The sequence below is a fragment of the Falco punctatus genome (assembly GCF_963210335.1).
Source record: "Falco punctatus genome assembly, chromosome: 5".
Lineage (NCBI taxonomy): Eukaryota > Metazoa > Chordata > Aves > Falconiformes > Falconidae > Falco > Falco punctatus.
In genome coordinates this window covers 72,237,650-72,260,359 of record NC_137584.1, presented here as the reverse complement: position 1 = coordinate 72,260,359, position 22,710 = coordinate 72,237,650, and the positions used below count along the sequence as shown (strand labels likewise).

The 22,710-nt window shown below is 44.3% G+C and overlaps 1 protein-coding gene across 23 annotated transcripts in view; it reads left to right on the top strand.

Moving 5' to 3' along the window:
• Positions 1 to 15,522, top strand: part of HMBOX1 (homeobox containing 1) — a 123,663-nt gene extending 108,141 nt beyond the window's left edge. For 20 of the 23 annotated variants that reach the window (XM_080388436.1, XM_080388428.1, XM_080388435.1 and 17 more), the window contains one exon: positions 888 to 15,522. In XM_080388436.1, the coding sequence (XP_080244562.1) occupies positions 888 to 1,025 (138 nt within the window). In that variant the 3' untranslated portion in view covers positions 1,026 to 15,522. The remainder of the gene's footprint in view (positions 1 to 887) is intronic. The other 3 variants (XM_080388437.1, XM_080388432.1, XM_080388430.1) reach the window with 1 other exon arrangement.
• Positions 15,523 to 22,710: the final 7,188 nt, after the last annotated feature.

The window sequence follows — 22,710 nt, the reverse complement described above, 5'->3', positions numbered from 1 at the left end:
ATTGTAGTATTTAAAGAAAAAGTACTTTTGAAGGATATATCGAAGGATTTTATTACAGTTTCTAGGAATCAGTAATTTTGAGAGGCTTCCTGAGCCAGACAGTGTACCCGCTTCCAGTTTTGATACTTCCTATTACTTATTTTTCCCTAAGCTTGGCTAACCACTGCCTTTGAAAGCCATTTTTACTTTTGTCTCATCTGAAAATGAGTGAATCCTACAGCTGAGCTGTGATAAATGAAGCAGTGCTTCCCATTGCTGCTTTGGAAAATATTAGCAGTGAGTGCCCTTGCTTATTAGATCATGAGAAGCCACAAACAGTTGTTCCCTCTTTACTAATTATTTGTAATAAACATTTACCATATCAACCATCAGCCATTTCTTTTCCAAACTGAAGAACCTGAGCCTGTTTAGCCACCCCTTGTAAGGAAGCCACCCCATGCTGCTCTTCTCCTGGGCTGTCGTTCTCTCTACCTTTCCTAGTTCTGTTGTGTCCTCTTGAAATGGGATGACCAGAACTGTGTATTCAAAATGTAAGCGTAGCATGAATTTGTGCAGTGTGTAATGATTCCTGTATTAGGTTGATTTCATGACGTACCTTGTATATCAATTTGATATTTGTATTTTAGCATTTTCCTTAAATACCGCAACCCCCCTCAATTTTTTTCTCTCAAAAATTGGGTCCACCGCTCCTTGCCTTGCTTACCTTTGTCTGCACAGTGAGGGAAATCAGTCCTAAATCAAGTCTGTAAATTCCTTTGGCTTTGTACCCTTGTAATGAATGTGCGGTTCACTGCCCCTAGTCCCATTACTTTACACACTAGTTTTATCTGCTGGTTTTCTGCTTATGGAGTAACAATGCATCTCTCTTCTCCTTTCCACATGCGCAGGATGACAGCACTAGCCATAGTGACCATCAAGACCCCATTTCATTAGCCGTGGAAATGGCAGCGGTAAACCACACCATCTTGGCATTGGCCCGGCAAGGAGCCAACGAGATCAAGACAGAGGCTCTAGACGACGACTGATACAAAGAGAGGGGAGGGTCAAAGCAAGAAGTAACTTAGTTTTAGACGTAGCACCTTAGCAGACTTTCCTCAGTCCTTAATATGTGTTCTTACAGTATAACTTTGCAGTTTCTTGTACGTCAGTTAGCTGTTAGGGTCTTGTTCTGTGAAGATGGCATGGTGCCCTCAGCCTTTGCATATACTCTCTCAGTATTAATTCCCAATAAATAATCAATCAACCAACCAACCTCCCTCTCCCAGCCCCAGTGGCTAGAAAAATCTTGCTGCTCTGTCTTAGCATTCAAAGTGCTTCCAGGTATTTTAGACAGCCCTCAATTACAAGTCTTAGGCTACTCTTAAAATCTTGGGATACCCTTAGAGATTGTGTTAAAAAAAAAAAAAAATAGTCTGTACGCTTTTCCTTCTCTGAGACTGAAAGGATGCAAGCTGAGGTAGTGGCACAGGGTCGATGGACACCAGATCGGGAGTATCAACAGAGAGTAAAAAGAACACTAGAAACCCCACTTCAGCCTGGGAATAAATGATTTCCAGCTGCAATAAGCCGTGCCTCACTGGTCATACAGTGACTTGATCTACCTTTGGGTGCTGTGCTGAGAATGTCCATTGGAAACACAGTCACATATTTCGGTTGATGTTCATATATTCAACACAGACATCCTCTACTCTCACGAGCTGCGTGGCTTAGTGGATAAGTACTGCCTTCTGCCTCTGGGACCGTGATTGAAGCCAAGCCCTGGATCATATGAAAAATGAGCTGAATGTCTAATGGACAACAGTCCACTTCTCAAAACCACTATTCGTTATTTGGCATGGCTAGCAGTGCCTGCTCAGAAGAGGTCTAGACTCGATTGATCTGTCATTAACAATATCACCTTTTATTCTTCCTCTCGCCTTCTCTGTCCCCACACAACTCCCCTCCCCACTTTGCCACTTTCAAAAGCAATGTTTTCCAGGAAGGTTATTAAGGTCATAAAATGGGTGAGTGGATTTTTACACATCTGTGTAACTAATGCCTGTGTCCCAACTAGCCTAAAAGGTTATTGGAGAACTTTTGCATCTGACCTTTGCTAGATAACCATCACAGCATAGTCTCCTAAACTTTTTTTGTTTGTTGAAAGGCAGGAGGATCTCTTACCTGAGAAATGGGGTGTGAATATTTTGTGTTCTCTTTACTCTGTCCTTGTTAAGATGTGAGAAAGCTATACTGCTACGAGCAATTTAATTAATAATTGGAAGCCATACTGATAATGGATGTGGTAATATTTGTAAAGCAAACCTACTTTAAGTAGCAGAAACTAATGGAATTGTTTTCCTTGATCATATGTAGCACTTTTGTTACTTTTTTCTTAAAGATATTTATATTTGATAAGTCTTTTTTTTATCATTTGAGAATTCAAAATACCAAACAGCAAACTTGCATTGCAGAGTCACCCTGCGATCACCTTGTCATCTAGTATCTAAATGATGAACTGTGTGTGCATCTAAGAAAATTACATCTGCTAGTATCGTGCGGAAATGATCTCCTGGCATCTTGATAAAACGATATGTTGCTGCCAGTAAGAGGAAACATTTTGATGGAAACGGCACGGGAAGTGTTAAAGACAGGCAAGACTGTGTTACATTAAAAACAAAAATTAAAAACCTATGTAAATTTTTGTATACGGATATATAAAAATCTGCATAGCGTTTCCTCAACATTCCATTTTTATTTTGCCAGTTGATGTGGGAATAGCTTAAAAAGAGGAAAATGGCTTAGTCTGAAGGATGGGTTTCCCTTTTCTGCCCTCCGCTTTTAAGGTGGAGGAAGTGAAGGGAAGTTGTGATTTCGTCTCTTGTTCTCATCCCTTCCTCACGCTTAACTACCGGGTAGCATTGTGAACTCCTAAAATGTGGCTCCTCTTTTAGCCAGCCTGAACCCTTCAAGGCACAGGCTAACTAGATGGTGTTTCCATCTGTTAATCTTGTGAAAATTGCTTAGGTAAGTGTGGGGGAGATTTTGTGCTTTCAGAGGGCACAGAGCTAGCATCTCTTTGTCTCTGTAACTTTGAAGATATATAGGTAGGGCTTGGCCTCGTCTTTCACTTATGGATTTCATTGGAAAATTTATGTGCTTTCCTTAGATATAGATCACTGGAGCAGAATGAAGCCGTCTTTTTTTTCTGTTTTATTGCATTTCTTGAGTAGGCAAATTCATAAGTAGCATCAGGGCAAACTCAGGAAAGAAAGGAATTGGATCAGTGACCATTGCACCGTTGCAGTTTTTTTCTTAATGTGTGTATGAATGTTTTGGTACTACGGAGTGAAAGGATGGGTAGAGCTTTTATTTCAGTTTTTGCATAGGAGAATGATCGAGCAAACTGTAGCCTTAGTGGAACTTTACCTACTTATTCATTCCACAGTCACACCCCAAGCTGACAAGCAACATCCACGATTTATAGTAAGGAGATTTTAATAATCGATGACCTCTTTACGTTGGGCTTGCCACCACCATTTGTTCTGGCTCTTTCATTTTAAAAAGAACAGACTCAAACTGTTGGACAGCTGCAGTTTGAAAAGAAATATTGCTTGCTATGCCATCTTAAAAAAAAAGAAAAAAAAAGTCACTGTTTTGAGCATTACCTTTTAAAGCAATAGAGAAAAATAAAAATAGTGCTAGAACTTCTGTATCCTGATTGCAGTTAACGTGGTGCAGGATCGAAGTAACACCCCTAAAAATTGTATGTCTGTAACATCTAATGTAGAATAATCTGGTCTTAATTCTGCCAGGTAGCTGCTGGTCTCATCATGGTATTCTCTCTGAAGGTTAAACTGTTAGACCCCTTCTGATCGACTGGAGGTTGGCAGATCCTCCTTGTCTGTAGCTTCCCGGTAAATGCCAGTTTTCTGTTTTCCCTCATCATCTTCTCACTAGAGAAAAAAAAACCTAATTACTTTACTGGGGAATCAGACACTTGGTTCCGATTCCGTGGTGTCCGAGTTTGGGTTGCCGCTGTCTATTTTGGCTTTTCTTTGACCATTGAGAGGTACGAGGCAAAAGTAAGACTTGGTGCTCATGGCTGCTTCCTTTATTCTGAAAGGTCAAAATTAACAATTTGCAGTTGGCTAGTAACTCTTTGGTTTGGCACAAATTGGCTAAAATGGGACAGATGCTGATGTGATGGTTGTCGGGAGAAGCATACATAATCTGCAGTAAGTGAAAGAATCGGAGAGCGTGTTCTGGAATTTAGCCTTTGTTCTAGGGGGTTTTCCACAATACGGTAGTCGTCTTTGTCTTTCTGTCTCTGGATTTTCTTGAAAATTAAGCCTCATTTTTGTAGCATTGCAATTCAGTTGCAATTTGTTGTAGCCAATTGGAATTACTGCAATTTGTTCTCATGTGGGTTCCCTTGAAGTCGATCTGGTGTTAGACTGGATCTGCCTTTTTCTGTGAATAAAAAAGAAATTATTTAAGATGCTCCTTTTCTGTGGTGAGCACAGATTGTTTTTATTGTAGAGTGAGTTCTGGCTGTTATTGTGTTGCTCATAAAGTCCTTATACTTGAGTTGTTGTCTCTTACAGTCTTCTTAAAACAACAGTTTCTACCTCCACTTCTTTTTTGGGGACGTTTTGGGGGGTTTTTGTTTGTTTGTTTGTTTTTTTTAATCCCCCCACCTTTTCCCTGAAGCATGAGGTCCCAGACGTTTGCAAAAGCATTGAGTTGATAAAAATAAGTCAACATAGCGGTGATCAGACATGTTCCAGATGTTGATGCCCTGGCATCACAAAGACATGTTCTAAATGCTCTATAATAACCATACGCATTAATAGTGTAATCCCGTTACTCGTCTGTTGGATGTGACCAAGTTGGTTGTGAGTCAGCAGCGCACCCTTGCAGTAATTAAGGAATCCCATTAAGAAGATCCTTCAGGAGGTCAAGGGAAGTGGTCGGTCCCCTCCATTTATCACTTGTGGGACTGTGTCTGGAGTACTGAGTGCCGGGCAGGGCACGGATGAGTCCATCATAGGGCTGCTGAGATGAGAAGGCTGGAGCACATGTCATGTGGTGGGAGACTGCGAGAGCTGGGTTTGCTCAGGCTGGCTTGCGAGGCACCCTGTGTTATGTTCTTCAGCTGCCTTGGGGAGGGGGGGCGGCTAGAGGAGACTGAGCCAGGTTCTTCTCACAGGTCCATAGCAAAAAGGTGAGGGGCAGTGGGCTAAAGTTGCATTAAGGAAAATCCCAGATGAATAATAGAGAGAAGTATTTTCGTACTCAGAGTGATAGAACAGTGACCCAGCGAGGCAGTGGAAATCCCATCCTTGGGGATGTTCAAAACTCCACTCAACAAGATTGGGTTAGAGGCCTTCTGAGGCCCTTTCTGACCTAAATCATTCTATGACTATACAAACCTGCTCAGGTCAAAGTGTTTCCTAGTTCTGATCTTCCTGTTGACTTGTTTAAAGAAATTCTCTTTAATGTGTTGCTGGTTGTTTGTTTGTTGGTTTTTTTTTTTTTTTTTTTCTGTTCTGCTCTTCATAAAAAGTTACCTTTCCTGTTCTGCTAATAGAGGGGAGCTTTATTTGCAGGGTCTGGCTCCAGGCTCCAATCAAGCCATAAGTAATAAATTTCATTAATTATTTGCTCTGTTTACACAATTCTTCAGGGATATTTGAATTATTCTGTTTAGCTCATTGCCTAACATCAGACTGGTTAACTTTTCCATGTTTTCATAATGTTTGTGCTGTAGATCGGTTTTTGCCTTTGTGTGTGAGGATTTATAGTTGTCTTGCTGCTGTGAGTGCAGGTGAAAACTTTCACATTGCTGAACGTGTTAACAGGAAAAACCGTAGTTATAAGGTAGAAATTTTTGGTTCAGTAAATCATTAATCGGTGATGATCAGAAGCTGAAGGGGTATGACTGGGAAGAATCACATTATACTCACTTGGAGCCTCCTTTTCTTTCCTTAAATGTTTCCTGTTGCCCACCGCTAGAAAAAAAACATACTTCACTGGGCAAACTCGAGATCTGGTTTGGATGTTACTTTGAAGAGGAATTGCGATGGTGTTGGCTGACACTGACTGGTGTGGGGTCACTTAGACTCCCAAGTGTTGATTTCTGCCCTGAAGGAGCATAAGAACATGGAGATGAGCTCAGCAAGATTTTGAGTTCCCCTGTGCGGTATAAAAATTTCTCTTCACAGTGAGATGCTGCTTGCGAAGTAGTGAAAGCATTGTGCTGGGCATCCCCTGGAGTAGTTGAGTCACCGAGACGTGTGGTAGTTGTAACAGGGTTTCATAAGGGAACAGGTGTTATTTTTCATGTAGATAATACCAGCAAAGTTGGTGTAAGAGTTATCAAAACTCAACATCGCTGCCCCTAAAGCACTTGATGCAGGATGTTGTTTCCCTCTGTGTAATCTTAACTGGAATGCAAAGCTGGATTCACACCTCGCTCTGCCCATTACTAAGATTCTGTGAGATGTTGCCCATAGTACTGAGAGCTGTGAATGTTTAGTAGGAAAAGATTTTTCCCCCCTTCCTTTACCCCTGGAATTCTGTTCATTTTAGTTAATAATTGTCTTGGCAGATGGTTTGTGTTGCTCCTCCGACCCCAGCTACATCGTTGTACAGCCCTCGTTCCCCAGCATTCATCGGCTTCTTTCCAGTTCGTTGGATAATTACCAGCAAATTCTAGGGATTTTTTGTCAAAATAAACTATGCTCTTATTTTAGACAAGGCTTCCCACCCAAGTAGCTCTTGCACTCTTTGAAGTTATTTAACTTGATAATATTATTTTGATCAAAGTCTTAAGCTTGTAGGCAATAATCTTGAGTTTGGTGTAGCTTTTATCATTTGGCAGGAATCTTTGTTGGCAGGATTGGTCTTGAAGACTGTGTTACGTGTCAGTGACCTAACGTGTTCATTAGACAGCTGAGGATTTTGTGTGTGTGTTAGTAGCAGTAGTCAGGGTTGTGTCGTGATCCCAGCTAATTTAATGGAATGTTGCGGAGTCGGGCATTTTCACTGTGATTTCTTGGAAGGGCAGGCTGGGGGCCTGACCAAAAAGTACCTTGCGGTTCCCAAGAAGAGTTGCAGAGACATTTCAGAATCAAGCATTCCCCCTTGGGCTTTTTTGCAGCTGGGGTGTTTACTCAGGATATTGAATCAGTTATTGGCCAAGAGGCATTTGGCAAGCTGAGAAGTGTAGCCCTAAACCTCCGTTTCAGCATCTGTTACTGTTGTCTAATTTACGGGGTTTAAACCCTCCAACTAAAGATGTTGCACATTAATGAAAGAAAGAGGCAGTCTAGAGATGGCAGCTGTAGATTTGAATATAAAATACACAGAAAATGATTTTCTCTTTTGTGAGAAATGTGTTCGAACTGGAAAAGCGAACTTGGTCGTTTTGAGGACTGTCAGTAAGGTGACGCCATTTGGATGTTGGGTTTTGTCCAACGACTACGGATGGAAGTCATTTCAGTGGCAGCAGTGAAACAGAGATGTGGGGAGGAAAACTCAATCATCTAGAGAGTTGTTCATCATTAACCTTGGCCTTAGGTTTTGTGACTTAAAAATAGCCCAGAACTGTTTGTTCGTGCCTGGCTTCACGTCGGTGCCCATTGAACATAGGCAATGTGCTAGCTAAGATGATATCGGCACAATTACAATAATCAATACAAACGGCTCTCTGCTTTTCTTAAGGTTCTTCTGTCGCGCCCTCTTTATGAAAATTCGTATCATACTTGAGTTTAAGCTTGCTGGAAGAAGTAAACAAATACATTTTGCTCTTTCAAGATACCAAGATGTGCTCTGTGATGCCTGCAGTGGCTTATCAGTGTAGTATCCAGGTGATAATATTGACAGCTTATGTCTCGGAGATAGGAAGGGATTTGCCGTGTTGGGTGTGGGGTTAAAATTCGCAAAATGTATTTCAAATGCCCCTCTTAATCGGGCTGATCAAGACGACTAACTGGTTTGACCGCTGCAATGTTGTGCTCTTCCCCATTCCTTCCAGTAAGCTGTGGAGTGCTCTGGCCAACAGCTTAAGCACAAGTGAACTAAATCCACTGAACTGGAGTGAACTGCGTGATGGGCCTTTGATGTTTCTGTATGTACAGTGCATCTCTCGCTCAGATGGCTTGGCAGAAGGCGCTCTCTGCCATTTATTCGCTCTCTTCTCTCCGCTGTTAAATGGATGCGGGTGTATTCTGCTGATCAAAACATCCAGCACACTTTGGCTAAAGCCTTTCTAACTGCAGCCAGGGTAATTGGGATGGGTAGGATAAATGCATGAGAGTATGGCAGTAAAAGTGGTGGCAGTTCTTTTTGAATGGCTGGGTGTCCTCCTGACATGTAATTAGCTGCTTTAGAAAGATGTGGATTGGCATGGTCATAATTAAAAGGATTTCTGTCTTCTCTGTGATTGAAAACAGAAGATCTTCCGCCCCCTAATTCTCTTTAATACCAGTGTTATTAGTGACACTTGGAACACAGCTACTTCGTAAACTTAAATAATGGCCTGCTCCTAATGGTAACTTACAACAGCAGGGATTGAAACCGGGTTCCGTTTTCTATGCAAAGCTGCTTCTCTTTCTTTTATGCCACCCCCACCCCACCCCCGCCCCACTCATGCATGTATTGCTTCTCGGTGAGATTTAGAAACAGAAAGGACATGCGGTGATGTGACAGCATGATTACAGACTGCCCAGGGTTTTGGTGTAGCTCCTCTTGGTTTGTTTCAGAGTTGTATTTTTGAGGAAGGTTAGCCATGGTCCAGGACTCCGCGGAATTACTCACCCTGCCCAAAGGTGGAGGGTGCCGACTGCACTGTTGCCCTCTGGTTCCTGAAGCAGGGAATGTCGCTGGTTCTTCTGCGCCGCTCCAGGTTCTCCTTCGTGGTGTCTCAGTTTGGAAGCCTTAGCAGCAGTTGTCGCCAAGTTTACAACAGTAGTGTCCTCAAGCTGTCTGCTGTCTCCCCTTGCAGTTAGCGTGGTGTAGTGATACAGGCTAACGCACCTTTTTCTTAGGAAATCTCAAAATAGCCGGCAGCTGGATAGTTGGCTGGACTATTATTATATATGGAATTAATATATGGACCATTAACATATGGAATAGCTTGCCATTCACGGCAGGAGAGGGTATCTGGTGGTGACCTACAATAACATGCTAATCTTTCTCTGGTATCTTGCTAGATTCTCAAAAAGCATCTGTCATAGGGTGTTACGTGCCTTTTTATTCTGTGTTTCTGTGAGAAACGTTGCCTGTGGACCAGTCTTGTGTAGTGCAGAGCCTGTGCTCCCTTTTTGCCCCGAAGTTTCTTGACCATATTTTTCCATACTGTTGTTCTCCTGTTGCAGTTACCAATTAGACAACTTCCTGGAGTTTTTTGGTATGCAGAGAGACTTCGTGAAATTTAGAAAAATTAGCAGGTTCTTAACACCAGCAGCTTTGCAGAAGAAGTTAGGAACTTCCTTAGGCTCTTACTTAAATCCTCGAGTTACTTTTTAGCTTCTTTGTACTGAAATACTTGTCTAGATATCATCCAGTGTCACTGTGGTTCAGAACAGACCTGTGGGTCGTGGGTACTTCAGTTCTTCCAGCACGGTTACCACTGGTGGTACTGCACTCACAGTAGCAATGGTAGCACCTTTTTTTCTAGGACATACACTTTTAGATGTTAACTTGCTGCTGTCACTGGCCTCAATTCACCTTCCTATCCTCCTCTCCCCACCCCTTCTCCTTTAACTAATTAAAGTCTTCCATGTTATGGCAAGATGGCATATGTAGCTTAAATAACCCACCTCTGTAATTAAGAGGTTGATTTTAGCCTTCTGAGATACATTTTACATCATTTGAGATTTAAAAAATACATTTTACTTACAAAGTTTATCTGTCAAATTGCTCAAGGAGGGCAAAGAGATAATGAAAGTAAATTATTAATTAATACTTCTCACCCAGTATATTCCATTAAGAATATTAAGCATATATTCCATTCCTGCAAGCACGTTTGACTTCGGATTTTTTTAAATTATTTCTTTTTAAAGTCTGCCTGCTGATAAAGTCGCTGGTACCTCTCTTTGACAGGACTGTAGCGACAGTAGTGAAAATATCCTTCAGGAGCTGACCAGGGCCAGGAACTCAGAGTATCAACTCACTGACCAGACTTTCCTATACCGCAGTACAAGCCATTTCATTTATGCATCGTGGCAAGTGAGCAGATCTTTTCAAGAACATAAGGGCATAGACTCTCCCGTGATGCATTCACGCTTTTCTTCTGTTCAAAAGGTTTGATATAATTTTGGAGTGGAAGGTAGCAGCAGGAGCATGTCCCCTTTCTACAGGTTGGGTAGAGCAGTCTGAGTTTAGGTGGAGCTGCACTGGGTTCAGAATGGCAAAGGAGAAATGTGATGTGTTGCTGCGAAAGACGGGGTGTATTGCACAAAACGCGTAACTACTACTCGAGAAGGGTACACACATTGGACGCTTTATTGATGAGATATAGTTGAAGCAGTTTATGAAATGGTCTGAAATCTCCACCGTGTGTTTCCTTGTGCCAGCGTGTCTTCATGGCACACCATATGGCATTGCAAAGTTTGTTTAGAAGCTGTTACTGGGATTTGAGGCATGCGTTTGTTCGGTTTGTTGCAGAGGTAGTTGCCTGTCAGTTTAGCTAAACATTTAACCCTTGGCACACAGCTACTCACTGGGCATTAAGAGTATTTATTCTGCAGCTCATCCTTTCGAGCTTTTCTAAGGCACAGTCCTCTTTCTCCACATGTTTGGAGAAAATAAATACTAATGAGATGAGGGAATAGATCCACTCATTTGCAGAGCTTACCAGAGTTAACGTCAGTTGAGAATCAGCCCCTAGATTTCAACACTACTCACTTGTTAATACTGGGATTTGTAGCAGAGCAAGAACAGAACAGTCCTGAAGTTGCATTGCCAATAATTCAGTTCACTGAAGTTGGCTTAAAAATTAGGCTTCTGATTAGGAGTAAAGAGTCAGTGAAGTATCCATAGACATTAAGAAGGTATTTGTACATGTGTTGTGAAAACCCAGAATTTATTCCACTTACGTTTATAAGTCCATTAGATACAAATGGTAAAATTCATAAAGAGTTATGTGGAAAAGGCAGACACTTCCGATTAGGGGATTTAAATATTTTAAATTTTTTTTGCGTTTTGAAGGGGAGGATGGTTCATTCATCCCATTGAATGAAGTAGGTAGAACAGGGAGTTTACATCAGGATTGTGGGAGGCCATCTAATGTTTGGGGTCTCCTTATAGGTGATAGACTGGTCCCTTCTGGCCTTAATTGTAAAACTATGATTCCAAAGAGGTAGACTTGTCTTTTACCTTTATAACCTGTTCATAGTATTTAATAATTTATAGAGATTTGAGTACTAGAGGGGTTCTCTGCAGTAAGAACTTCTTTAAAAAGTGTGACTTTCCATCAGAGAACATATTGTGCCTTATGTCTCTAAACCACGTGACGTTCCTGTTATGTATAGTAAATATCTTTTTACACTTTGTACTTCTGCCATAACGGGAATCCAACAAATGTAGTTTTGTTAACAGGTGGTTTCTGTATGCTGCCGTATTACTTAGATTTGCTCCCGTATCTTACCGATTCCATTCCACTGACACAGCGATGCATACTTTCATACCAGTCAGTGCTAAGGTGGCTCTGGAACAGCATTATTCTGTCCAACTGTTATTTTTTGCTTCTTACGTAAAAATAAACACAAAAAACCCCCCACCCAGAACCAAAAGCCCAGGTCAGTCTGAATTTCTAATCCTAAATTCTTTGTTGCTCTTTATTACGTTAGACATTCAGGTACATGAGTTCCAGCTGTTAAATGTACCTTGCAGCGATTTTTACTGTTACCCAGGAACATTCAACATGACTAAAATTTGATCAGTCACGACCATTTCCTCTAGCTGCAGTGCCTCAAGCCACTGTTTTTTACAAAAACTTTCATCAGTTGCCAGAGTGCTTCAAAAAACATCACAGCCAGCAGAAGTCCTCTTGCTAAACTGATGTCTCCTCTTCCTACGCTGAGCCTCTGTTTCCTTGAAGGGATTCCAGGCGAGTGTTCTGAGCTATACATCCTCCAGCCACTTGGAGCCATTCACTTTCCTCTGAAGTTGATTATTCTTGGTATCAAATTTGTCACACGTTATTTCCCCAAACTTCAGTTCTTCTCATAGAGGTAATTCCTTTCATCTTCCATGCAAGCTCCTTCCCGCCCTGGTTATCCCAGTTTACCAGTGGTTTTCTCATACTGAAGTGCTCTGACCTGAACCTGTTGTTATTACGGTCTCTAAAGAAGGGATATATATGGGTTCCATCCTAAGACAAAGCAGTCCAGTCTAGTGCTGAAGCTGCAGTTTGGTTGAGTCTTAGGAAATCTCCCGAGCTTGCTGCTAGCCAAAAGCTAGCAGGTTTTGCCAGCACAGTTAGTTAGCAGCCCTCCTCCCTTCCCTCCTTTCCATTTCAACACTTAGATTAGAAAATCAGGGAAAGAGTAACTTCTAAGTATAATCTTCTTTCATTACTACTGGGACTTTTATTACTGTTGGTTTTGTTTGTTTTTTTGTTTTTTTTTTTTACTGGGAAGACTGGTACTGAGCTGTGCACTTCAGCAGATACTCAGCAATGTTCTAGTAAATTGTTTGCAAAACTAAAGATATGGCGCAGATATGGCAGCGCTTCACAACAGGCTGGTTTGGCGTTTCTTGCACACAATTTCAGTGCTCAGGTTTATCTGTTCTCTTTAGTTTGTGCTGTTTGTCGGTTGCTGCCTCTCCCACTCCTGTTAGGATTTACTTGTTACTCTCCGTGCCCTTTTTCCCCTTGCGCAGTCTTTGGTGGCTTGTGCCATTTTAATTTTGTTCCTCTCTGCTTTCTGGTGTTTCTCATTCTTCTCTTTTTCCTGTACAGGCACTTTATTACCTTCACATCTTCAAGCAGTGTATTTGTGGTTAGGTATTTTTTAATTCCCTTAGTGCTACTTTAGTCCAAGTCAAGATGCGCTCACCTTTCCTTTTGCCTATTAGATGGTGCTGCATCGATTGCTTTCTTGAAGTCCAAACATATATTGTCCATCATGTAGTATAAATATTAAAAAAAAAAAATCAACTCTGACCATTTGAAAAAAAAAAAAACTCATAAACTTGGTCAATTTGCAGCAGGTTCTTTACTTGTAACCTTCTGCATGAAATAAGGCTGTTCAAGGTGGTGGACCATGGTTAACAGAAAGGAACAAGGTAGTAGCATTTTTTTTCCTTTCTTGTAATTTTGTCTTGCTTGCACTTAGAGTTGGAAGCTGTCTTAATTGGTACATGTTTTTGTGGTTGGCATTCTGTTGCCTGTTTTCTTAATGGGAGGGTCTGGGACAGGGTGCATGGATTTGCGTAGCTCTTCCGAAGGAGGCTGTGTGCTGGTACCCCTTGTCTCTTCATTCACCCAGGGCGTGGGATCACTTTTTGCAGCCAGAGTAGCTTTTTATTACTATTTTTACATTATTTTTTAGATTTGAAGATGATTGGAAAAACTCGAAATTACTTTTCCAAATGAAAATGTATAATAAAAATAGAGTTTGGATTTTGAGCTTCCCATCTTCTAGTATTATCCACTGAACTGAATTTTCTCCTTTTTTTTTTTTTTTTTTTTTTGGCTTCTGTGTAAATGTAGATGTCATCTTGAGGCTTGTGCTGAACTGAAGCCTGTGACTTGTTTCAAGTTGCTGTGGGGTCAAAGCCCTGTTTGTTCTTTGGAGAGGGACAGATTTTCTGTTTCATCACCCATTGCGATACAAACTCAAAAGCAAAAAAAACCCTTTCGCCTTGCTTTTGGCTCCGGCCGTACTGTTAGTCGTGTCTCTCTGAATCTCATCAACAGCTGATTTTCCTTAACTTGCGTCCGGAGTCGTTCTTGGGGGTTACAGGCAGCCCTTCCCACGCCAGCGTGAACGCTCGGCGCTGCTGGCTCCAGCTGGGAGAGGACCGTGTCCCTCTGGAAGTCAAATGTCAGATCTGATATGATGAAGCGATATCATCGTGCCGCAGAAGCACCGTAAGACAGGCTTTTACCTTAAAGAGCATACAGGAATAACAAATTTAAACTAGATTTAGTTCAATAGCAGTTCTATCAAAGGGTGACAAATAAAAGTCAGTTGTGTCCATGGGGAGCACTATTTTCTTGACAAATCGCCTTGGCTGTCTCCCTCTTGGTCTTTATGATCTTCCCAAGGCTGATGAAAGCCTGGGAAGTGTGAAATATGTGCAGTACTTTTTTAATTTTTTTTTTTCTTGGTGTCAATTTTAAAAGTGCCTAAGTGAGTAACAGGACTCCAGAGTGAGCTGGAGGAACAGGATTAGACCTCATTTCCCTCCTAAGGAAAGCGCCCTCCCTCCCTGCGGTCCCTCCGCACGTGTGACTCCAGGCGAGCAGTGGGAGTCCGGAGCCTGGCCGAATCCGGCTGGAAAGAAACCTCCGCTCCTTCCTCGTGCTGCCTCCCGCGGTTTTCAACCTGTCGGTGGAGATCTTCCTAACGAGCCTCATCTCTCGGCCAAACCTTAGCCATCTCCGATTTGGGGTGGACGGTAAAGAGGGGGGAAGCTTGGATAGAATTCAGTAGGAAACTGCCTCTTGGATTGCAGGCGCAAATACCTTCGGCGTTAAGCGTGCGCCTCTGGACAGCCACACGCCTGAGGCTCTGGCTAGAAAAAGCTGATACGCTGATGTCCTCGCCCCTTTTTGGAATCAGAGAGGCAGTTTCTTCCTATATTCTTCATTATTTCTAGGCTTATAATAGTGGCACCTGCTAAACATTCTGGCAAAATAGTTGTAACTGTTGGCAGGTGGGTATCAATTTGTAAAGATACATGAGAATTTTATGTGGGTTAAAAAAAAAAGAAAAAAAGTTATCAATGCTAGTTTAAAAAATTGCATTAAAGGAGAATTTCTTCTGACCACAGTGAAAGGCTGTAACAAAACACTATTAAGGTGTATTAGTACCACTTAAGGATTCAGAAAATGAAAGCAATCCATATGTAGATGTTTTATTTTTCATTAGTAATAAAATGTTGTTTTCATTCTGACAGCTTAATAACATATGAGTTGGGAAAGCCTAGGAAATTACTATTGGCGAGAAAAGCTATAAGGACATCTCTTTTGCAGAAAACAGAAAATTAGCTTGTAGGAAGTTGATGGGTGTTGATACAAGCAATGATCAAATGGGAACTTATTGCTGGGGTACTAATGAAAATAAATATTTGTGGAGCCTATAATAGACACAGACCGTTCGGCGTTGCACTGTCACCCTGCTCTAGAGATGCCTTTTTTAACAGTGATTTATTTTTATTTTTTTCCTTAACCAAGTGATTGTCAATAACAGTGGTTGTAATTGAAAAAAGATTAACGTAGTAGTGAGTGTTGCGAACCTAAACATGAGAAGACAGTGGAACAGTATCAGAGGCACACAAAAAATGAAGGACATCCCCCCCCCCCCCCCCCCAAGCAAAAAAAGAAGGAAACCTCCCCCAAACAAAAACCCTAGTTGAGTGCCGGGGAGTTGCGTCTTTCATTTCCAAATTTTGTGCGTCTTAATTTTGTTCCGCTGTCACGTTGGCTTGGGGGCGGGGTGTATGGAATCAACCTTGCATCTCCGGTAAGGGCAAGCGAGCGTGGCTGTCGTGGTAGTTGTGTGTGATGGGTGGCTGGCAGTTGCCTACAGTTACTTCGCGTGTCTACCAAATGCATCACTAAGATAAGATGAGCTGTGTCCTGTCCCTGCTGGTCACCAGACTCGCCAGCGGGTTCTTACATGTCTGTGCGTTCCTCTGTCAGCATCTTCCACTTGCGTATTTGTTTCTCCCGCCATGTGCCCCGACGAAAACGGCACCTGTGTCTCATCTGCTGTAGGTGTTCCGCCTACCTCAAGAGGTAAACATGGTATCCTAGAGTCGTACGGTCACAGTCTTGTTCTTTTTTACATGAGCACTAGTGCGCGCGCACACACACACACACACACTGGAATGTATATTCTCCTCCCCCCGCCCCCAAATAACCTCTTGACCTGATCCTTGCTGTAGCCACCACCAACTCCTCTTGCAAATTGGATGCTGCTTTAAATGTGAAAACAAATGTTCAAGAAGCTATAAAACCTGAATGAAAGCTAAAGCTGAATTTATAAAGCCTTGTTGCATATGAGCCAAAAGTGCAAAAAGCTCTATATAATGACTAACCTGCCACTCATATAAATATAAATATATATAAATATATTAAAATCAGACTGTTCTACAAAATTGTGTATTTGTATTTTTGTGTACGTACAATTTTCTGCTAAGCAGAAGGAGGATGTAGTATAGGATGATGTGAGAAGAGATTTTGTTTAATCATATTTCTTTGTTACTTATTTTTGTTAACATCCAGATGCCTGTCTTTGTCTTATGTGTATGACACTGTTCGAAAGGTGCAGTATCTCTCTCCCGCCCGCGTATTAAACCTCCTCCACCGTGGCGGAGCCGGGTAGTGCTACACATCATCATCGAACCCCACGATACGCGTAGGTCTTGAGCTTAACAAGGGCTGCTCATTCAGCTGGAAGACGATATGTTTCGCACTGGTATTGCATGGGTGCGTTGTGTCGTTGCTCCTGATAGTAACGTCAAATACTCGTGCGCTGCCCGCTGGCTTTTCACACAGGCGTTCTCCGAGCACGCTGTCTGCGTGCGATGTCTTTGCTGCTGGTCCTCATACTGAAATTTCAGGGGGTTGAGAAATGAAATAGCGTAGTTTGGGAGGGAGGATGAGTAGATCCTTGTGTTAGGAAGTTGCTTATGGCAAAAAAGACGCCGGGGAGGCGGTGCTGCATCTCACAGGGGAGTGAATCTCAGGTACCACCACCACAGAGGAAGATGGGAGGAAGGTGCCGCGGCGCTCGTGTTCCCCACAGTCTGAACGCTGCTAAAGTGTATTTTTGCCTTCAGGAAGGCAAGCTGGCGAGGTAATAGGTTGTAACTTTCCCTGTGCCACTTCAGACACATCCTTCCACCCCAGGAGTTGCACGTGAGCCATGTGCGTCTCTGGTGGCTTTGTGGCAGTTTGGTCCGTTGCTGTAGGATGGTTGTAGCAGTACTGGGTAGCTGAGGTCCGTCTCCTCATGGCTTGGTGTTCTTGCAGTAAAGATACTGATTTTTCAGAAGAATATTGTAAAATCTTCTCCAAATCACTGTGTTTTATCTGCAAGATGCCAGTGGGTCTACTCTGTCATTTGTTGCAAGGAGAAAAGTAAGAGGTTTTCTCCCTTAGTGCACTGCAGAATCGTTACTGACCCACCACAGGGGCTGGGGGCAAAGGAGAACCACATAAACGGGATGTAGTGGAAAAAATGAAAGCAAAGCTTTGGGCACAAGGTGGTGGAAGTTCACCTTCCAGTTCCACCACAGGTTTGCTGCAGACCCTTGAGGCAGCCCGGTCCTTTCTGCCTGCATCAGTGTTCCCATCTCCGACATGCAGGGGAGAGTTAATATCCGTCGCATCTTCCTCAGGCAGCAGATGCTGTGGAAGTATGAACCATCAGCTTCTTCCCTTGTGTCCTCGGCTCGCTCCCTTTTTTTTTTTTTTTTTTTTGCTTTTTTCTTCTTTTAAACTTAATTTCTAACATTGTTTGAACTGAATTTTGGCCCAGGGAGAGCGATACTGCATCTTTACTTGTAGGGCTCATATTTATAACAATGTGTAATGACTGTAGCAAAAGTCCTTGTTTCTGTATGTGAATGGACAGAGAAACAAGTGCTCTATTGTATTGATTAAAATAGTTAAAATGAGTCCTGTATCATTGTATCTCCTATTCTGGATTAGTGCCTTTTGGACAGTAGACTGTTCTGTAATTAAAATGTAGTATAACTGCTTTTTTGTACAGTTTTGTTTTAATAAAACTTTTTTTTAATTTGTGTTTATTTTAGTATTGTACCTATTAGAAAATAAAAATGTATAACTCAACGATGCTGCATTTCTTCTATAGTTCTTTTTGTGCAAAGCTGTCTGGGTGTGAAAGCCTGAGAGAGGCCTCGGACGTGAGTAAGACCTCAGATGTGTCTGGAGAACGGAATATTCTCTACAATTACAGACTCGTTTGAGAAAGACTTTGGTCTTTGTGCCTTCCCTTTTTTGTGGGGATGGTCTTGGGGAGGGATGAACGTGGCGGACCCTGCGGTGGTACATTTGAAGTGGTGGCATCCCTTGGCATTTGAGCCATGGGCTGGTCCCCAGGGCCTTTGGGAGTAGAGTTTTAGCTCCTTTGAGTGCGGTTGTGTTTGTCACAAGTAAATGTGCTGGTCATACGTTAAGGTAGTGGCCAAGGAGATGGTGCAGGCGAGGCAGAAAGGGGCACTTCTCTTTGGAAACCTCCCCGGCCAGGCTCTGGGAGCCTCAGAGGGCTCTTGGGGTCCCACCCCAACATAGCTGGTCTCGTGGTCGAGGAGCTGTTTGTTGAAGGTCTGCAGGGAGCAGACTTCGGGGCCGCTGGGTAATAAAATATTAAAGACATCGAAGTAAGGAGCACAGGTACGATTCTGAGAAGCCAAAGGCACGAGGATGCTTTGGCTGCCCTTTTGTCCTGGCCTAGTTGTGGTGCTCAGCATCCTGGGGTCTTGAACCAGGGTCCGCGGGGAGGGGGAGGGAGGATCTTCATAAAAATGGGAAGGAGTTCGCAGAGCTGGTGTCTGTGAATTAGCCAGGTGGCAGAAAAGACTCTGAAAGTCACAGAAGTTGATTTATTTATTGAACAGTGCCTGGATTCTGCAATACTGGTTAAAATCAGTATGTGCAACAGTGCTTTGAGAGGGATTTTGGGGAGTTGTCCTGGGTGGACATCCCCAGGAGAAGGGTCAGGGCAGCTCCGATTTTGCTGGAGCTGCAGGTGGTGAATAATACACCGTAGGGCTGGAAGCACCTTCCAAACTGGTCCTTGTGCCTCTCAGAGGTCATGGGGGGTGGGGGGGTGGGGAATCTCTGCCCCCATGTCATCAGCTGCTAGATGGGCTCTGTTCACTGAGGGTGTTTTTCTCCTGGAGGGAGCAGGCTGGTGATGGGAGACTAAACCTCCAGGGAGTGTGTGGCTGTCACACCCGCCCAGCCCCGCTGCCACCTCCTGCCTCCCGGCTTTCCAAAGGAAACAGTAAAAATAACAAAAAAAAAAAGGGCCTTGCTGTACGTCTGGGTTCGCGCCGTGCCTGGAATGGAAGGCTGAACCCCTAGGACTGGTGGCTTTTGAGCCATTTTTCTCACTGGGTTTTGTTTCTTTTCAAGTTAATCGCCCAACGCGTGCTCTTTCTTGCTAATTTCCCCCGTAAGTGGTGACCCGTTGGAACAACTGACTTCACCCGTCAGGGCCCTGGTCCCAGCCCACCCGCTCGGAGGGCAGTGGGGGAATGAGAAGGAGATGCACGGAGAGCAGGAGTGGTGGTAACAGGGCTTCTCCCAGCATGACCGGGGATGCACAGAGCCCTTTCCTGAAGACAGCACTCCCTGGCACTGCCCTGGGCAATGGGTGAAGGCTGATGCTTCACAGATGAAAAGAGGAGTGCCAAAAAGCTCGGTTTGGACAGCAAAGGCCTGCGCTTTGCAGAAAGCGCCGCTTCCAGCCCATTTTGCGTTTTGGATTTTTTTTCCTTGGGGAATCAAGGCACATAGTTGGGGAAAAAAACTTCATCGCAGGTGGGTGGCCAAAGGTGAGCAAAATCCCACTTAGGAATCCACCCAGCTGGTGGCACAGCATCTCCTGGCATGGCCTGGTGCAGCCAGATGCCCATGGCACGAGCCCCCAGCGCTGCCCACGCGCCACCTTGGCTGCAACCCAGCAGCTCTGATGACCCCCACTCGCCTGGTGCAGCCAAGGGTGAGGGCAATGAAAGCGGTATGAATTTGAAGGAAGCAAGAAGAAAAGGTGGGGTTTTGTGGGTTTATTATTGTTAATATTTATTATTTTCCTGCTGTTTTGATCGGTGCCTTTTAGAACCAGCTTTGGCTGGAGAACAGAAACCGGAGTGCGGCTGCGGTGCGGGGAAGGTGTTACAACCGCCTTCCGGGAAGAGCAAGGTTTGAACAAAGTAACAGCACTTCAAAAGGCTCCTGTGTTTCAGCCAAAGATGCTTTTTTTTTTTTTTTTTCAGAAGGTAAAACATTAAAAGGAAGTGGCTTAAAAAAAAAAAAAAGGCAGCTGAATTTTTCTGCACCGATTGCAAAACAACACTGATAAAAATATCCTTTGCTAAATTACTTTCAGCAGGAACTGTGGAATCAACACAGACTTTGTTGCTTAAAAAAACCAAACCACAATCAAAAAACCCCACCACCACACCAAAACAAAATAAACCACCCCCACCCCAAAGAAAACCCAAGTCAAACCCTGCCAGTTGTTTCCAACATGAAGCCACATTTTGGAGAAAAATATTGGCAAAGCGAAAGAAAATGACGTGACCCAGGGAGGGAGTTTGAAGGACACGTTGCTGCCCTGAAGCCTTGGTGGGCTGCGTTGGGGCTCTCACTGCCAGAGGCCAGTTGGGTGTAGCTGGGGGTCTCTGCAGCCTGCGCAGCACCAGCCTCCTGCTGTAACAAGCCTCCAGCGTGCAACAAGCGACAGAACAAGGGGAAACAGCCTCAAGCTGCACCAGCTGGGGGTGGGTGGGTGGGTGTGGGTGTGGGTGTCTGTGTGTGTGTGTGTGTGTGTGTGTGTGTCTGTCTGTCTGTGTGTGTCTGTGTGTGTGTGTCGGTCTGTGTGTGTGTGTGTCTGTGTGTGTCTGTGTGTCTGTGTGTGTGTCTGTGTGTCTGTGTGTGTGTGTGTCTGTGTGTGTGTCTGTCTGTGTGTGTCTGTGTGTCTGTGTGTCTGTGTGTGTGTGTCGGTCTGTGTGTGTGTCTGTGTGTGTGTCTGTGTGTCTGTGTGTCTGTGTGTGTCTGTGTGTCTGTGTGTGTGTCTGTGTGTCTGTGTGTGTGTGTCGGTCTGTGTCTGTGTGTCTGTGTGTGTCTGTGTGTGTCTGTGTGTCTGTGTGTGTGTGTATCTGTGTGTGTCTGTGTGTGTGTGTCTGTGTGTGTGTGTCGGTCTGTGTGTGTGTGTCTGTGTGTGTCTGTGTGTGTCTGTGTGTCTGTGTGTGTGTCTGTGTCTGTGTGTGTGTCTGTGTGTGTCTCTGTGTGTCTGTGTGTGTGTGTCTGTGTGTGTCTGTGTGTCTGTGTCTGTGTGTCTGTGTCTGTGTGTCTGTGTCTGTGTGTGTGTCTGTGTGTGTGTCTGTGTGTCTGTGTGTGTGTCTGTGTCTGTGTGTGCCTGTGTGTGTGTCTGTGTCTGTGTGTGTCTGTGTGTGTCTGTGTGTGTGTCTGTGTGTGTGTGTCGGTCTGTGTGTGTGTGTCTGTGTGTGTCTGTGTGTGTCTGTCTGTGTGTGTCTGTGTGTCTGTGTGTGTCTGTGTGTCTGTGTGTCTGTGTGTCTGTGTGTGTGTGTCTGTGTGTGTGTCTGTGTGTCTGTGTGTCTGTGTGTGTGTCTGTGTCTGTGTGTGCCTGTGTGTGTGTCTGTGTCTGTGTGTGTCTGTGTGTGTCTGTGTGTGTGTCTGTGTGTGTGTCTGTGTCTGTGTGTGTCTGTGTGTGTCTGTGTGTGTCTGTCTGTGTGTGTCTGTGTGTCTGTGTGTGTCTCTGTGTGTCTGTGTGTGTGTGTCTGTGTGTGTGTCTGTGTGTGTGTGTGTCTGTGTGTGTGTCTGTGTGTGTGTGTCTGTGTGTCTGTGTCAGTGTGTGTGTCTGTGTGTGTGTGTCTGTGTCTGTGTGTGCCTGTGTGTGTCTGTGTGTGTGTCTGTGTCTGTGTGTGTCTGTGTGTGTCTGTGTGTCTGTGTGTCTGTGTGTCTGTGTCTGTGTGTCTGTGTGTGTCTGTGTGTGTGTCTGTGTCTGTGTGTGTCTGTGTGTGTCTGTGTGTGTGTCTGTGTGTCTGTGTGTGTCTGTGTGTGTGTGTCGGTCTGTGTGTGTGTGTCTGTGTGTGTCTGTATGTGTGTCTCTGTGTGTGTTAGCTTAGATATTATGAAAAATTTCTTCACCGAAAGGGTGTCCAGCACTGGGACAGGCTGCCCAGGGAGGGGGGGAGGCACCGTCCCTGGAGGGAGTTAAAGGAGTTATAGACATGGTGCTCAGGGCCATGGGTTGGTGATGGGCTTGTCAGTGCTGGGTTAACGGTTGGGCTCGATGATCTTAAAGGTCTTTCCACCCTAAACCATTCTATGACTCGGCTCCCACAGAATGTGAGGTAAACATTCACAAAACCCCCAACCCCCCAGCCAGGTTGAAGAGTCCCCAGGAGCCCTCCCACCCTGCCCCGCAGTGTCCCCAGTGCCCAGGGCTCATCGACTGGCTGGGCGGCAGCAGGGACACGAAGGGACGCGCCTGCCCCCACGCACCGGCTCAGTTCTGGGGGGGCCAAACGCAGGTGGGTGGTTGGCAGCACTTGTGCCTGCGAGCGAGGCTTGTGCACACCAAGAGGCTCCATGAAGCGCCGGCAAGACTCACCGGCACCCCAGTGTCCACGGCAGCGTCCCCGGGCTCGCGGCGGGACCCCCAGGGCAGACAGACCAGATGGGGAGACCTCCTGCTGCCCGGCCTCGCTGCCGCCACGGACAGCGATGCCTCGGGACAGCATGTGGCTGCTCGGAGGACACGTCTTATTTTT